At 45.0% G+C, this 17,231-nt stretch overlaps 1 protein-coding gene across 1 annotated transcript in view; it reads right to left on the bottom strand.

Annotated features, from left to right (window-relative positions):
- The window catches only part of plcb3 (phospholipase C, beta 3 (phosphatidylinositol-specific)), a 53,583-nt gene extending 40,696 nt beyond the window's left edge, over positions 1-12,887 (bottom strand). The window contains exon 1 of the mRNA XM_084545970.1: positions 12,221-12,887. Within this exon, the coding sequence (XP_084402096.1) occupies positions 12,221-12,319 (99 nt within the window). The 5' untranslated portion in view covers positions 12,320-12,887. The remainder of the gene's footprint in view (positions 1-12,220) is intronic.
- Positions 12,888-17,231: the final 4,344 nt, after the last annotated feature.

The raw sequence follows: 17,231 nt of genomic DNA, 5'->3' as shown, positions 1-17,231 counted from the left end.
TCAAGGTTGCAGATTCAGTCACCCATGACCGACACTTTGCATAACAGACAGAGATACTGAAGCGAGGACCAAACTTTGTAGGCGTCCTTTAAAAGCACTCATGCCATAAATGGAGAGATAATTCAACATGAGTTACAAAACAGGCAAAGTGTGATGTATTGTTCCCTCTCAAAATCGTGCTACCGCTAACCAAGAAAGCGAATGAGCATGTTTCCCAACAATGTTCCTCGAAGAAGCACCGTTGCTGTATTTTAAGCCGGACTTACCTTGAGTTTAGGCTCCAAGGTTGGCTAACGGAGAAAAGGTTAGCAGGAAGGGTAAATGTTTGGGTTAGGGTGAAGGATGGGAGGAACAGAAGCAGAAAAAGAGAGAGAGACAGGGGTTGAATATGAGAGGGTGGAGGGTAGGAGTTAGAAAAAGGGTGAAAAAGAAAAAGAAACAAAACGTCAGAAGAAGAAACATAACAGTTTGAGAAAAGTTATGGTGTGTCCGAAATAACTCCAAGGTTTACTTAATAGTGCGCTATATTTTGCCTACTGTTCGCCATTTAGTTTGATTGTCCAGAGTGTTTATCAATTTAAGGTTTAATTCTCACTATTTACTAAACTACTGTGTCCATTATGTACGTGGGAGTGAATGAGGCTGATTTCAGAATCACTACGAGGCTTTAATAAGCAACACCAAATGTGGTCTTTTTAAAGAGTGAATGCTTAGCTTGGAGTTAACCCCAGCTTTGACACAGCAACACAATTCACTCATAACAACCGACCAGCAGCGAAGATACAAAGAGCTACTGTAGTGCTTCCAACACAAAACCCAGTGACACAACCCATGCTCTTTTCACACAAGATATTTGAGTCTAACTTCAAATGCGAATTTATTTTACTGAACTTTTGACCGGCGTTCGCTCTCTGGTACGACAGGAAAAGTTGCAATTGCAACTGCAGACTGTGATTACCATCTCAAGGCTGTGACCTGATGGCAGACGCTAAATCAGCTGTTTTTGTTTTTTTTTTGAGGTCGCAAATAACTCACAGCGAGCCGTGTGCTTGCAAATCTGAAGCCGTATAGCTTGTGTTGGCTACTAAACTGGTTCCAGTCCAAAGCAAAAGACACACACAAAAAAAAAATCCATTTTGTGCACACTCCCATAACAAATTTAACCATGTTAAGTCTTCCTTGAAGTCAGGTAGATTTAAGGTTTGTCTTAATTAACCGGTTCCTATTCAACTTTGCTAACTTAAATTGAGCAATGGCTCCACTCACTCATTCACTCACTCATCTTCTGTAACCGCTTTGTCCTGTGAAGGGTAGCAGGGTCTGCTGGAGCCTATCCCAGCTGTCATAGGGCGAGAGGCGGGGTACACCCTGGACAGGTAGTCAGTCTATCGCAGGGCTAACACAGAGACAACCATTCACACTCAGTACCCGGAAAGAACCCACGCAGACACAGGGAGAACATGCAAACTCCGCACAGAAAGGCCCATGGATTCAAACCCAGAACCTTCTTGCTGTGAGGCATCAGTGCTAACCACTACGCCACTGTGCCGTCCCCAATGGCTCCACTGCACTTGCAAAACAACACTAGCATTTGTGCTAATCAATCAATCAATCAACAGACGTTGTTATGTGAAGTCAATATGGTGGCACCATTTTGCAGCAAAGACTTCTTACTTGTTTAGAAAGTAGAAGCAATGTGACCACAAGGTAGTGTAAATTAAATGCAATATGTTTAAACATTAGGAATAGAGAAACATCCAACAACATAATAATACTGTAACTATTAATAAAGTACCTATTTTTTTTGTGACGTTACTGCAGGTGCTGAGAACGATCATAGTTCCTAGAACTCATTTTAGATCCAACTTCAGGGTCGGTACTTTCCTAGCACAAGAGGTAATTGGTCCGGACATAACCCTACGATTGTTCTTTGAGCTTGTGAATGTACAACTGGCAATCAGAAGCTTAAAACCCACATAAACTAATAAAAGTTTGCCTGTTCAAAGAGCAGCTCTTAACGAACAGAGAAAAACAAAACAAAACATGACATGTAGTCCTTGGGTTGTCATCCCCAGAACGTCGGGAGGACTGTTGGTCCAAAAGCACCTAAAGTCTGACTCAGCCATACCACACCATGTGTAAATACTCAGCGGCTACCCTGACTGTATGTTTGAGCTCAATGAGCCACCTTCACAGCAGCAGAAGATAGAGGCCTTTGCATTGTTGTGTAACGGTATTAATTTAATAGTCAAATAGAAGCGGCAACAGTGCAGATGTAACCAAAACCAACAGAGCAGAGCTGGACATTCCCCACTGTTTTACACGGTGCACCCTTTGCACATTGTTCTCACATGTTGCACACACAAGCTCTGCTGGAGACTTTGACCGAAACGCCAACATGTAGACTGTTAAAAGTGATATAATGCATGAGAAAAAGATAAGTGGAATGAGTGTCGACAGCTGTTCCACGGTTCGTTTCTGGCTCTCTAGACTCGTCCATTGACTGGATATACAGTACGTCGATACACTGTTTGCCGTTGATGAGAAGAGACCACAAACACACACACACTCCCATTCATCTGGTGCGAATGTGATCTATGGGCCCGTGCGTCCAGCAACATAACATTGTCATCTATGAAGCTTTTTAGCATCCGCTGGTTCGAGGATGAACGCACGTACACACACACACAAACCAGTGTGTTCAGACACATTTGCATGTTGCAAATGCCTGCAGAGTTTTACATACCTGTCGGTTGCTTTTTACCATGACACTATCTTCTTTCTTTCATGAATCGTCCACTCCTTCAGTCTTTTCATGTGCATCGTGACACACAATTAATCCTTCTTTTTAATCACTTAAATCAAACAAACTTGCCAAACTAGTTTCTGTTTTGCAAGTAGAATATTTTTGAGTTGTTTTGGACTCGCCTGGACAAAACTAAACTTTCCTTTATCTGTTTTTTTTTTCCTGGTCAGGGTCGTTGCTCTCTGAAAGAGCCGTTTCGCAATACGTAAAAGGTCACTTTTGTTCAGTTTCCAGCTGAAATACAGGGTGGCGGTAAGAAACCCAACCAGGAAATCATTAATGCATGTCCCCCTCACGCACACACACATCCGCACAACCTGTTTACTGTAAACATGCACCCTATGGTGTTTTTCTGTGTGAGAGTGGGTGGTAGGTCTATAATTGGACCTCGCCCCAGTCCCTAATTAACCGCCATACGGTTAGAAACCTTCTGAAGTCTCCTCTTGCTTTCTTTCCTTTCTTTTCATGTCTGCCTTTTCCTCCGCACCAATCACTGCTTCAGTTTGCTCCTTCCAATACTTTGATTCCTTTCTTCTTCTCTAATTGATTAAAGGACGCGCCTCTTTCTCCAGACGCCCTCCAGATGCCCCGACCCTCTGAGAAACACCTTCGTTAATGTCGAACACACGGTAGAGGGAAGCTAAAGTCTTCCGTGGAGCAGCTAATGAGCGCCTCTTGAAAAATCACAACCTATAAGGGCACCCGTGTCAAACAAGTGGTTATTGTCCTCCTCTCCTTATATGCCATAAATGAATGTGTGTGTGTGTTGCGTGACGCCGGTCAGGAGAAAGCCATTAGTGAGGGGGAGCTGATAAAAGCGGCCGCTGCCAGTGCACCTTTGGTCAAGCGTGCTGTTTGTGTGTGTGTGTGTGTGTGTTTTCTCAGTGACAGCTTATGGGAGTGGTATGAGAGAGAGGGCTAGTGCACAGTGAGTGTGAGTGCGTTACAGCTGCTGCTTTGGCAACACGGTAAAAGTTGATGACAGTAGGTAACCTTTGGACTTCGGAGCGGCGAGAGGAAAGACAAGAGCGGAGGCCGGAGAAGTGAAAATAAGCCATAGGCAACGGTACAGAGAGTAATAAGCTAACGGGCTATACGAGGATCGTTACAGATGACACCTGATAGGTTGGTATTTATCCAAACAACATTAAATACTTTACATCCTTACCCCCAGACTTTGAGGCATCTCTGGAGCTTTATTAATATCTCGGTTAGTGTGACTGGCTCGTATTAGCCCTAAGTACTTTCTAAGTGTCCTCCTCTTATCCTGTTGGCAGGTGCTGCACCATTTAATTTCTCCACAGGGTTCATTTAACTTTCATCTGATCAGGCTGTATACGCAGCAAATGATCCACTAACCCTTGCCGGTTGCAGAGCCTTGTTCTACACGCTCAACAATACCCCAGTGAATACGAGTTTCATTAAGCTAAATACGGCGGCAAGATCCATTTTTCTGATTTTTTTTTTTTTCCCGCTTACTGGAAAGGTCAAGTTCCCCCGCACGGGCCAATGTCACGGCTAACTGCGCCGTGGACCTGCAAATTACTGTAGTTCTCTGATGTCACTTCTTTTTCACCTGCTATACTGCCTCATGTCAGTGTAAGGCAAGCAGACAAGGTTTGCTGCAGCTGAATGCAGGGAAAAGTAAAAATACAGATACTGACACATGTTTGCTCTGGAAATGAACAAGAAGAGGGTTTCAGAGCTTAGCAGTGGTTATGTGCACACACTAATACATATGCACCAGCAACAGTCATGACTGTATGTAAGTATTTAAGTAATTGAGAGCGTGATATCTCTGGAACGCAAGGAAGAAGCGATTAGAACTTAGTGGTCAAAGCTCGTCCTCACAAATCATGCTTTCATTGACCATCTTGTGACAGTTCAATGTTCTGCTGGGAAACTTTTGGACCTGGCATTCATTCATGTGGATGTTACTTAGACATGTAGCACCCACCTAGGCCAGACCAGGCACCCCCACCCCATAGCAATGACACTCCTTGATGGCAGCAGCCATCCCCAGCAGGATGCAGCCTGACACAGACACACACACACAAACAGTTCAGGAACAACTAAAAAAACATTAAGAATAGAACAAGGTGTTGTCTTATCTCTCCGACTCTTGTTCTTTTTATTTCTATCTATTCATCCACTATTCTTTAATTGTTTATGAGTTGATTAAGAGTGATAAAAACTAACTCAGAGGGCCAGTTCAGATTTATAGCCGTCATTTTTGGGAAGTGGAGAAACGCACATCTCCACCCATTCATGCAGTCAAGATGGAACGAGCGCACAGAAATTCAAAGAAAAAAAAACAACTAAATAATGCAGAAGTCAGAACGCATTCAGGATAAATCATTATCACGGCACAAATTTAAATTTTGATTGGTTTCTCTAAAACAACCACTTTACAGCTGATTGCACTTTCGCTCGCTTCCCCAGCTATTTCCTTTGATTGTGCTGTTTACACGGAGCGCTTTTATTACCCAACTGCTGTCGGATGATATGGAAAGCACTTAGTGTGAATCATGCCATGCACCAAACTGGTCAGACTTCACAGGCGTGAACTCTGTGGAAACTTTTAAATGGAAAACCTGTTTGTCACTCACAAGAAACCTTGTTGTGTGATATTACAGCGTCTCCTATTTTAGCATTCGTAGAGAATGGAGGGGAAAAACGCGACAATTGTAAAACGAGATCGTTGTCAGATCGAACGGCTGATAATGTGATGGAAACCAGATCAGAGCGGAGTGATAAAAAATACTTCCTAGTATCTGCAGGATTTGACAGAAATCCAAACTTAAGACAGCCAGAAGGAAGGAGAAGGGGGAAATAGAAGTAGAAGCCAAGGGGGAAACAAAAAGAGACAGGGGACGGATGCGTGAATAGTATGAGGAAGAGAGATGGAGAGATGGCAGAAGAATGAGCGGGGCAGAGGTTACATAGAGAGAGAGAGACAGCCAGTCTACACGTCTAATGAATGAATGGGGGTAAAGTTATGAACAGTCAAATAGGAGGAGTGAAGATGGAGCAGTCCAGATGTCAGTCCCACGCTTCACATGTGGCTGTAGTTGACCTTCCACCTCCCTCCCTCCCTCCCTCCGCCTCTCTCTCGCTATCCATGCAGCCCTCGTTTCTCACCACTCTGTCAGGATGTCAGCAGTGTTTCTCGACATGGCGTCAGACCTTCACACCATCCTGTTGTGTTTCCTTCCTCCTCCTCCTCCTCCTCCTCCTCTTTTTTAATCTGTTCGCTCTAATCTTTCAAACATCCATCATAATGGGGAATCTGCGGCTTGCTGCTTCCGCGCATCAATCTGATGCGAAAGCGAGACGTGCACTCTGTGAACATAGTGGCGCACGGGGAACAATTGGCGATAGAGAGCGGCGCCCTTTGTGCTCCCTTGTTATAAAGGAGAGGATGACACAGCGCCTCTGCCTCACAAAAGCAAGCCCTTTCTAAGGACAGATATGTGTTCACTTCAAACAGGGACTGTCTCCTGGTTGCATTTACAGGTGTGACATGCAACCAGGGCGTTACCGAATGACAGTGATTTTCTCCACGTCACATGTCCAACACAATGTGTTTTTTTTTTGTCAGGATTCAGTGGGATTTAGGTTTCATCATAAAACTGAACTCATGCATGTCCTGATAATATCGGACCATCCTTTAAAAGAGCAATGAGTATTTGAGGCGGCTACTGTGGATATTTCTTGTCATCAGAGCTGTTGCTGCTTGATTTAATTCATGGATTATGAGTAATGATTGACTGAGAAAAGAAAAAAGATCATAAAGTGTGCTTTTAACATCCAAAGCAACGGTATTCAAACATATTAACGCGTATGCTGAAATTAAATTAAACTGGTACGAAGGTTAAAATGATTTCAGAGACATGTTAGCGTTCTTTCCGGGAATTTGACACCAGTACCGCATCTGTGTGTTTAAATTCCTCATGCTAATCTGAGCTTGCCTGATACTGGAACTAGCTTCACATTTAACAGATATGCGCAAGATATCAATCTTCTCATCGCACTTTTAAGGCTCATTTAGAGCACTGCGGGACATAGACGCCGTAACTTATGCATGTAGCCTACACCGGAGCCATTTATACTTGTGCGCACGTTAGTCCGGCTCGCTCCCACCCAAACGCTAGTCGGCGCTGTGTCTTTTTTGCCAGTCGGGTTAATTTTTGTATCTACTTCCTGCTTCACTTTCAACAATGGAGACTGAAACTTTCGCCGAACACGAGTCCTACAAGTGTTTGTATCTCCAAACCTCCTCAGTTAACCTCTCTTTGATGAGTTCCATCTTTATTGATCCACAACAATCAATATGAAAACTGCGGCGATGGAGAAGCAGCCGGAAATACTACAGCTGAAACACGTTCTGTCTAAACCGCCTATTAGCGAGAAAGAAAACGAGTAAAAACAAAAAAACTTTTCCTGAAGAGCTTGGTAAAGCATGTAGCCTTCAGTCTGTTTCAAATGGGCCGAGAGCAGTTTCCTTATAAACAAACTAAAGTTATGCTCTTAGGAGACACCCAGTGTAATGCATTCCTCACTAAAACCCGCTGTATGGATCGTGGAGGTCTAGAAAATGTGCCAAATAAATTTAGATCCTTGTCAAACCTCCTTTGTAAACTCCGTTTTAAGTAGTTAACATCCACACACACTGTTTAGAACCATGTTTATTGGCTAACAGCCCTCTTCCTTGCCTATGCTGATTTATTACAACATATCTTGGCACGTTACAACAACCACTTGTACATCAGCGCATTGGTGCGTACTATATCGCCGGCATGCACTACACGTAAGGTAACCAAACAGGGACCTACCTAAAAGTCAAAAACTCTTTTCCCACTGTTTCATTGAGCTAAGTTCAGCTAACTAGCAGCAGTTTACATATATGAAAGAGGTATGGACCTTTTCTTCTAGCTTTATGCAGGAGAGCAAGTAAAGCTTTGTCCAAACTCCTCAACTTATCTGCGTGGGTTGCTTTGACATCAGTTTAGGCGTAGGCCAGCTCTGCAGCTCTGTAAGCAGTGTGGACTAGGACAACACTGAACCCAGTCACTCTGGATTTCATGTTGAGATTCGTGTTGGGAATCACTTTAAAATTCAGTTTGAACAGACAGAGCATTAGAAGTGAGACGCATCCGAAGACATCTAAATACAAGTGTTTTGGATCCCATTTACTTGCAGTCCAGAATTTCTAAAATCCACCTGCATATCATCTGAATATGCCAAAGTTAAATCCTCTGACAAATCCTCAGAGTATTCCCAAACTGTTGCTTTAACTGCCTGCATTACAAACAGCGCCGACGCTGAATAAACCACACAGCAACTTACATCTAAACAGGCTTAAAACTGAACAGAATATCCTCCAAACCACAAATTTGGCTGTTCATTTCAAACCATGCATGATGTAAACCTTCACGCATTGATGCAGACAGCCAGCACACAAAAGAAAATACATCTGTATTTCAAACGGGAGGGAGGTAATGACAACAATAGCTCCAATGATACCGAGCCAGAATATCCGTGTCAAGGGAGCAAATATTGGCAGCCTGTTTGGTTCCAAAGCACACCACTGTTAATCACAGAGGACAGAGGCAGAATTAAGTGTCTTTACTGTCCTCAGCGGCTGCCAAGATTGTAGTCCTGGACTCCTCTAAGTGAACTGCAGTGCGGTCTGTAAGGTCTGACCTAATAATCCCAACCAGATTGCAGGAAAGGACCTGCAAATGCAACATTTCGTGGTCCGCCGTGCTCCTCTCAACGTACAGGGGTCAGAATTACAGCTAAAAACCTCTAATCTTGTCAATTTCCCCCCAAACTGTCCAATTAATGAGCAACTTGTGATTCCATGTGACTTCGTTTACAAGCTCGGGTCTGCTTGTAATTGTGCAACGGGAATATAAACAAATCCAACCCACACATGTGGAGAGAAAAAGTGCTCTTTTCCCATCTGGCTGCGACCAGTGTTGGAGTGTTTGTATCCCAATATAAAGTCTCCTTTAGTCTGTCATATACAGTGTATTTTACTGTATTTCAACACCAAGCACAAATATAATGCTCCATCTGAGCCAAAAACAGAAAAACACTTTGCAAAAGATGCAAATGTTAGGTGTTAAGATGAATATATTTGACCTTTTTACGCACATCGAGACACTCCAGAGCACGGAAGACGGAAGGCTAAGCAGCTCTGCAGACAAACTGTCTGTCTCTGTTTGTTTAATTGGTTGTTTAGGAGGAATTTTAACCAAATTCCAGTTGGAATTTGTCTAAATTGAATTGCGGCCGGGGCTGCAGAGGGCGGAGGAGCAGCAGGAGCAGCAGGAGCAGCGGTGGTGGCGGCGGCGGCGGCGGCAGCAGCAGGGAGAGCGGAGGAAAATGGTTTGGCTGTGGAGGTCTCACAGCCAGCTCGAACAGGAAGTCATTCAACGTGAAGCGCACACCCAGAACAAAACAAGCACGCGCTCATTTGAGCACACATGTGTACACAGGCCAGAAGAAAGAGGGTCAGCTTGGAATGCATTCCTCCTCCGCCGTGCATGAGTCAGTGGTTGGTGTGTGTGTGGCGGGAGATGTGACTATTACATGCTTCCTCAGGGCCTCTGAGAAACAAGAGGTGATTATTGTGAGAGCTAAAGCAGCAGAGCTAGAATTGACTGACAGGAGAGGTGAACGGATGAAGACGAGAGGCTGAAGGGACGGCGGCTGAAGAGGGATGGAGGGACGACATGATGATGGGGAAGAGGGGGGAATAGAGAGGGACGGGGTCAAAAGAGGGGTTGTCGTGTAAACAAACTCCACTGCCCTCAGGCACTTTCTTGCATCTGTGTGTGTCCTAATTCTTATCTCGCTTTAGTTTTTATGACCGCGGCCCACCGGTCAACCTGTCAGAACACAGACACACACGTCTACCTTTATCACATCATCTTAAGTGACAGAAATAAGAGGCAATAAATATCAACACAAGGACAAAAGCAATCGCTTCTGGGTGTTGTTAGCTCTGGTTTTCTGCACGAAAGAGCCCGAGGGAGTTATGCGCAGTTTAAAATGGATATCGTAATTGCCGTGCAAGTCTGTTGTATCCGTGTTAAATACTTGACACGGGCTCCGTCGTCGGGTTTTGTCTTTTAAAAGGAAACGGACGCATCTCAAGAGGCTTTCTATTCAAGTAAAGTAAAAGTGAAAACTTGGATGCAAGCTCTTGTCACGCACTTCAAACTTACAGCGAATGGAGCTGATTCAACATGCGATGGTGACAAACCTAGAAAACACGCTGCTACTCGAGTCCCTGCCTGTAACAGTGGAGATTCTTTTACTTTTACTCACTCAACACATTCCTTGAATTACCTTTGGACTTGGGCGTATTTGTGACTTTAATTCTGCATTAAAACCGGACATCTCTTCCTCTTTTGTTACAGTGAAGAGGATCCTTAAAGTTGCTCATTTTGTCCAAGTCTCACATATGTTCAATTTGCAGTGACACAGAGAGCAAGACGTCTTTACGACGCCACGTCGGAAAGGGTTTGAAAGTCTTCTGTGATAAAGAAAATAACCTTAAATGATTAACTGATCATAAAACCTGGTCAACCATTAAGAAATACCTGATCATTTCAGCATTACTTTTAGTCCAGATCACATATTCCCCGTCTATTTGCCGATTTAAACAGCGCTTTGTCAGATGTTAAGTCATTATTTAAACAAAAATTTGTACAAACACAAATTCTTGCAGGCCAAGCAAGTAGAAGTGTGACGTTACGCGGACTGTGCGGAGATAGGCCGGCTGAATGAATGCACCGAATCTCTGCGTGTGTGTGACTTCAAAGCGCCCGTTTCAGATTTAAGAACAATTCAGGAGTTTGCGCTCCGTGATGTCGCTGAATTACAAGCGAGCGAGCTCAACCAGCGTCTCGACACAGATTTTCTAACAGTGGAGATTCTTCGACTTCTGCTCACCAGCCCGTTCCTTGAAAAGCTTTCTGAATGCTGCATATTAGGGAACATGCATTTTTCTCTCTCTCTCATTTCCTCTCTCCCCAAACTATTCTCTCCCTCTCTCTCTCTCTCTTCCTCTCTGCACATATTCACCATAATTCATTTGTTGACTCTTGAGGGAAATAGCAAATAGAGGGGAAGAGGTGCAGAGAGATAGACAAGAGGGAAAGCATGTGCATGTTTTTGAGCGTTCGTACACTTAATCACCAACATAACCATTTCCTGGGAAATCCCTTTGAGAGAGAGAGACAGAAACATAGAGAGAAAGTGTGTGTGTGTGTGTGTGAGAGAGACAGAGAAGAAGAGGAAATCAAAAGAACATGGCATTCACTGTTCGCGTGACAAGACTCTTCTTTGAAGGACACACACCGTGTTATCACTTATAATGCCTCTACGTTGTCCAAGTTTCAGTTATTGTGATAAGGGTTTTATTGGATCTTTAGCGTCCTTGAAGGATGTCCCACACACTCTCAGGCACACCGCGCATTTGCAAATCCAAGGCAGAGGCCTCCAGTTTGGAGCCTTTCAATCAGCCGCCGGGTTAATCATTGACGGGCGCTCGCAGACACATGGACACACACTTATTCTCCCGCACCGTGTTCTCAGAAAACCCCAACACACACACACACACACACACACACACACACACAAATCATTAAGGTCAGTGACTCAGGCAGGCTCATGTCTGGGTTGCCAGACCTGCTTCTGATCTGCTTTCTACGGAAACACGCGGAAGCGGGAAAGAAAAAAAAAAGAAAAGGGCACAGCAAAAACTAATTAAGGGATCTGTGTTGACATGGTGCAGATTCACGGCCCAGACACTTCTCTGGGTGATATTTCTGAGGGGGCGACTCGCAAGCGTGCACTTTCCCCAAGTCCCTAAATAAAACAGGACTCCAGCAGAGACAGGTGCTTTCTCCTCTAATACCCTGGGAAAAGAAAAGAAGAAGAAGGGGGGAAGTACAGAAGGAGAGAAAAGAGGGTGTAAGAGGGCGTCTGAGCCCGAGGAAAACCGGCTTGACAGGAATTGAGTACAACACACACACTGAAGCAGCTCTTGCGTGCTGGCGACTGTAGGGGATTTTTTTTTTTTTTTTTTGTTAGAGTATCTGATTAACACGAAAAAAATAGTGGTCTCCTGTTTTAGGTGCAGGATTGCGCACACCTGCACACGACATCCCACACACATTGTCTTCGCCTCACACACACACACACGCAAACACACACACACACACACACACACACACACACACACACTTCACAACAGTGGGCCCTCTGTCAAAAGCAGGCTGACACAGTTGATCACATCAGCGGCGCCTCTTGATCAACAAGCGAGTTTGTGTTTTGTTTGTTTGCTCCGCACTCATCATGACAGAAATAAAGAAGTTTCAAACCCTGCGCTCTCACCTCGTCCCATTTGATAAATTTGCCTCCCTTTTTCAGAGTTTCGTGGACGGACACGGGTTTGAGCTGCAGTGCGTGGACTCCCGGCTTGGCCCCGGCCATGACGAGGGACTCCCTGCCCGGGTGCCAACGCCTAAACCCCGGCTACGGCGAGCAGGACTCCTCGGAAGGAAACCAAAAAAAACGCTCTTCCTTCCTCCACTTCCACTTCGCAGCTTCTTTTTTTTTTCTCTCTCCTTCCCCTCGTCTCTTTTTCCGGGGAGAGAGAGAGAGAGGCGAACGGACGGGGGACGGCTTTCGGCCACTGTCCTCAAAAGTTGCTGAGCCCGACGGAGAGTTTGAAGAACATGAGAAGTAAAATCCAGAGAGAGAGAAAGGCAGAACTTGTCTGATTCAGCGCGCACCGCCGCTGTCTTGTCTTGTCCGCGTCCACGCAGCGCGGCGGCGCGCCTATAATTCCTCCTTTTTTATTAGGAGCTTTGATTCATATATTTGTTTATTTATGCAGAATCCCTTAATCGCGCACTTGAGCCCACGGAGAGATCCTTTCCTTCCTTCCTCCCATCTGGTCGACCCCTCTCCTCTCTCTTTCTCTCTCTCTCTCTCTCTCTCACCAACTTTCTCTGCGTCCTCCCTCTCTTGTCGCCTCGTTCCTTCTTTTCTCCTCCTCCTCCTCTCCTCCCTGCATGTTTTCAGCAAGGGAAGGAAGAAAAAAAAAAAAAGGTTCTGAGAGAAGAGAGTGAGTGAGAAAGGGCGTCAGATAGCGCGGAGTGAATGAGAAATGGAAGAAGGAGGGGGGGTTTGTGTAAAAATGGGTGTGTTTTAATTTAGTTCCTCTCCTGCCCGCCTCACTTCTCTGTCTGCCCTCTCAGCTGTACTGTATGCATATGTTAAAAACACCGAGCGTGACCCTGCACATGCTCTTCCTACATTGTCCCTCTGCTGTCAGTTTGTGGTGATCGCTGCTGCACATATTTTTCTTTCCCCATATGTCTCCAGTTCCAGTCAAACTACCGGCTCCAGTGATTTTATGTTGAACTTCCATCATGTAGAAGAAGAACAGTCATACTTAGGAGCAGATACGGTCAAATATGCTCCAGTATTCCTTGAACTTCCCACGATGCAACTCAAACGGGTCTTTCATTAAACCTTTCAGCCAGTTCAGTTCAGTAAAGTTTTATTCACACAGCTTCGATAACAATCCTAAGTGTCTCGCAGAATCCAGGCCCCCCCCTCCCCGGAAACTCCAGAGCAGGCGATGGTGACCTTTGAACACCTGGTTATTTGAAATCATATCTGAGTAATGAGTTAAAGTGCAGGTGTGAACGCACCGCCGAAGATACGTCTGAGATCGGATCGCTCAGACGACAGTTGGACGTGGCCCGGGCCGCTTCTGACCGCATTCTCTCTCACGTTATAACGAACCTCGAGCAGAATCTGGCTCATCTGCTCGAATTCGGCAGGGGTGTTGTCTGCAGATGGGTCAATTCTCACGAACGAAAATGTGAAACAGGTGTCCCGTTCGTGAGCTCTTCATGTGTCGGCAGAGCGTGTACGAAGGTGAAGTGTTTGTAGTCACAACAAACCTACGTGGAATAAACTGTAGCCTCAGAATCTCAACAGTTTGAGAAATCGTCTCGTTTGGTTTCTTGCCGAGAGCATCCAGACATGATAGTGGTAATGATCTTATCGTCTAAGCAAGACGTCTCCCAGAATGGCTGAACTTTTCCTTTTAGGGTCTGGAAGACAAAAACAAAACAAAAAAAAAAAGGTCTGGAACTACTGACATAACAGAAACAGAAATGGTGCAAGATCCTTCTCTGTTTATTTCAAAGTATGTTGTTCCCTGCAGGGTGTACAGGTAATCACGGCACTCTTTTAATGCTTTAAATTCCCATTGCCTTTAATTGCATTGAAATGTTTTCCTTGGTGCTGACAGTGACAGATTGCTTGCACAGTCAGTAATGTTATTAAAGCGTGGTAGCGTTTAGCACAGGTATTGGAAATGCACAGTAATCAGCTTAGAGGTGATTTTGAAGCTTCGCTAAGGCGGTGAGGTCAGGTTTTCAGAAAATGACACTCCAAATCTGCACGACAAAAACAGGAAATAACCGAGGAGATCTGGAGGCAAGGTAACCGAAAGCCACCGAGAGTCGTCAGGTAACGCTCCCTCCAGATCGGCATCTGCGTATCGTGTTTTAAGAAGCGTGAGAGCGAAGGAGGCTGCACAGCTTTAGTCCAATCCCGTCCAAATCCCGCTGCCAAGCAACATTACAACTTGGACCTCTTGTAAAAAAAAAAAAAAAATGCTTCGCAGCAACAGATTTTTTGGCAACCGTTGCCTTTCTCCTGCTCCCTAACTACACCCTGCAGGAATGTCTGCTATGCTGCAGCCTGCTGACTGACGGACAGAGGGAAGGACTCTCAGCGTGTGCTTCTTTGACCAAACTATAGTGAAAGCCCAAAAAAAAAAAAAAAAAAAGGAAAGTGCTGCCGTCAGTGTTACATGACACGGAGTATGTGCACACATCCAGCAGGAGACACGTTGTTAAACAATTTAGCAGCTAGACAGAGTGGCATTGGAGTTTGTGCGTCTCCTGGTGAATTTGAGCTCGGCCCGACTGAATCCAGGCGGTAACCGAGTCCAGGTAGAATGATTAATCTGATCTTGACACACAAACAAAGAGCTGCAGATAGACTCTTTGTAGGGCCTCTCCGATGACAACAAACAGAAACAAGATGGCCGCATGCATATGCATTCTTTCAGCATAAGCAGGGATATTGTGTTCCTCTGCCGTATAATAAGATGCGCACGCACGTTTCATATGCGCTCTGCTCTTCTTTTTAGCCAAACAATGAGCGCCGCGTTTGAAGTGCAGGCACCTGTGGCGACAATAGGCTTCCTGATCCCCCCCCTCCCGCCTCCTCACCCCTCTCTGTTTCTCCCTCTCCCTCCCTCTTTCTCTCCAAATGAATGCATCCTCTCTTTCGGTCTCCTCGTCGATATCTCGTCTCTTTGTCCAGCGAGCGTCCTGCTCCCGTAGGTTCACACAGTAGTGGGAAATGCATTTACTCCAGTGCTGCACACAGTTTTAATGCACTTGCTCCACCAGATAGTGAACTTTTCACATGGTTTCATTTCACTGAATGTGAAAAGATCCAACTTTTCACCAAAAATCAGATATACTAAAAAGAAAATGTGCAAAAAAAAAAGTTTAGACCAGCTCCATGCAGCAGCTTCAACAGTAACAATGCTGCGTACACACTGATGCGTCAGTAAATATAGTAATATAATGATGCCATATATAGAAATATATTCAGCGAATACTTTTGTAGTTTTACCTCTGCAGTTGCAGTTTTGGACTCTTAAAAGAGGGGAGACGACAGTGTCTTCTCTTTTTCCTTCTCGGAGTCAATTACTGATTGTTTCCTCTTAATGGCTTGACTTCCTGGTACTTTTCTGATTTCACTCCAGGAACAGCAGAGCCAAGCCTGGCTGCGGTGCCCGCGTCCTGCTGTCCGCCAGAAACTCCTTTATGATCGGAAATCTATAAATTTGGCCAAAGCTCCATCCGAGAGGCAGTCGTCAGGATTAGAAATCTTGCGAGCCGCTGCACATGCTACTTGCTGCTGATTTTATTTCAAAGGAGCCACAAAGAGAAGAAATACAGGAGAAAAAAAAAAAAGAGATTTTTGCAGGAAGGAGTGTAGTTTAAAAGATTATTCTCTGGAAATGTAACTCCAGTGAGAGAAAGATCCAATCATGTGCAGGTATTCAGATTTAGATTTAGATTTAGATTTAGAACAAGGAAACCAAGAGTTGTCTGGACCTGTACTTCACATACAGTGAAATCTCGGTGTTGCAAAAAGGAAAAGAAATATTAAGAGATAGATGACGTAAAGGAAGGGGGGACTACCACGTGGGAGTGTAACTCGAGGAAAAAAGAAGGGCCGTGGAGAAAGAGGGTTAAGAAAAGAGACAAAGAGAGGGACAGCAGAGGTTAAAAATGGAACAAAGCAAGTGACACATGGAAAAGATGTTGTGGAGAAAAGGGAAGACCCCCAACCACTCATCTCTTCTCTCTCTCTCTTTCTCTGTCCAGTAACAGTCCGATCTTTCTCTCCAACGCAACGGCAGGCGCCCACAAAGACACATTGTGCCGAAGACACACGGACACATTCACTGCCTTCTCCCCCCGCACGCAGACACACACACACGAGCGTGTACAGTGCGCGCACTATTTTTAACGCGGAAAGGCCTGACTCGGTCAACGGTAGCAGCCGAAACTCGATCAGATTACTCTCCACGGCAGTGCAGAGCTTTTGGCCTGAAGTTGCAGACAGTTCACTGGAGACCGGACCCATCTGTCTCCATAACGCCTCAGGGTTATTGTCAGTGTGTTTTGGAGAAAGGCTACCATGTGGGCGTGTAGGCAAAGTGCTGATTACAGTTTTCCCCCAGAAGAGGACACACTGCACACAATGCAGATGTCCACGGACTATGATTTACCTTCTCCATAGCTGCATTCACTTCACTCTGTCCAGATGAGCTGCCAATCATTTCCCCCCCAAATGCCTCAAAGTGCTACAACTATGTGCACACTAGCCATAGATTATTTCTCACTCACACTCCCTCAACAACACAGTCCTATGGTAGCATCTAGTGGCTGCACGGTGACACTGCTCTGCACGGTGCTTGCCCGATTGTGCAACAGTCAGGAATGTGGACGGGCTAGTCTCAGCTCTGCTTCAGCTCTGCCGTGAGGGTGTAGCCTGAGTGTGTGTGCGGGCACACCTATCAGTCACAGCACATTTGTGCTGAGCGCAAGTGTATTTGCACAAGTGAATCACGGTAAACTGACTGTGTTGACAGCAGCACGTTTACAAATCAGGCCACTGCAAAGCATTTTGAGCGCAATAGATCATGCAGAGAGAGAGAGACTGATTTGGGAGTGCACACTGAAATTCCAGCTTATTGTATTGAATGTTTCCTTAATTTAATACATCATTCCTT

Source organism: Chelon labrosus (assembly GCF_963514085.1).
Source record: "Chelon labrosus genome assembly, chromosome: 1".
Taxonomy (NCBI): domain Eukaryota; kingdom Metazoa; phylum Chordata; class Actinopteri; order Mugiliformes; family Mugilidae; genus Chelon; species Chelon labrosus.
This window is presented reverse-complemented; position numbering and strand designations above follow the sequence as displayed.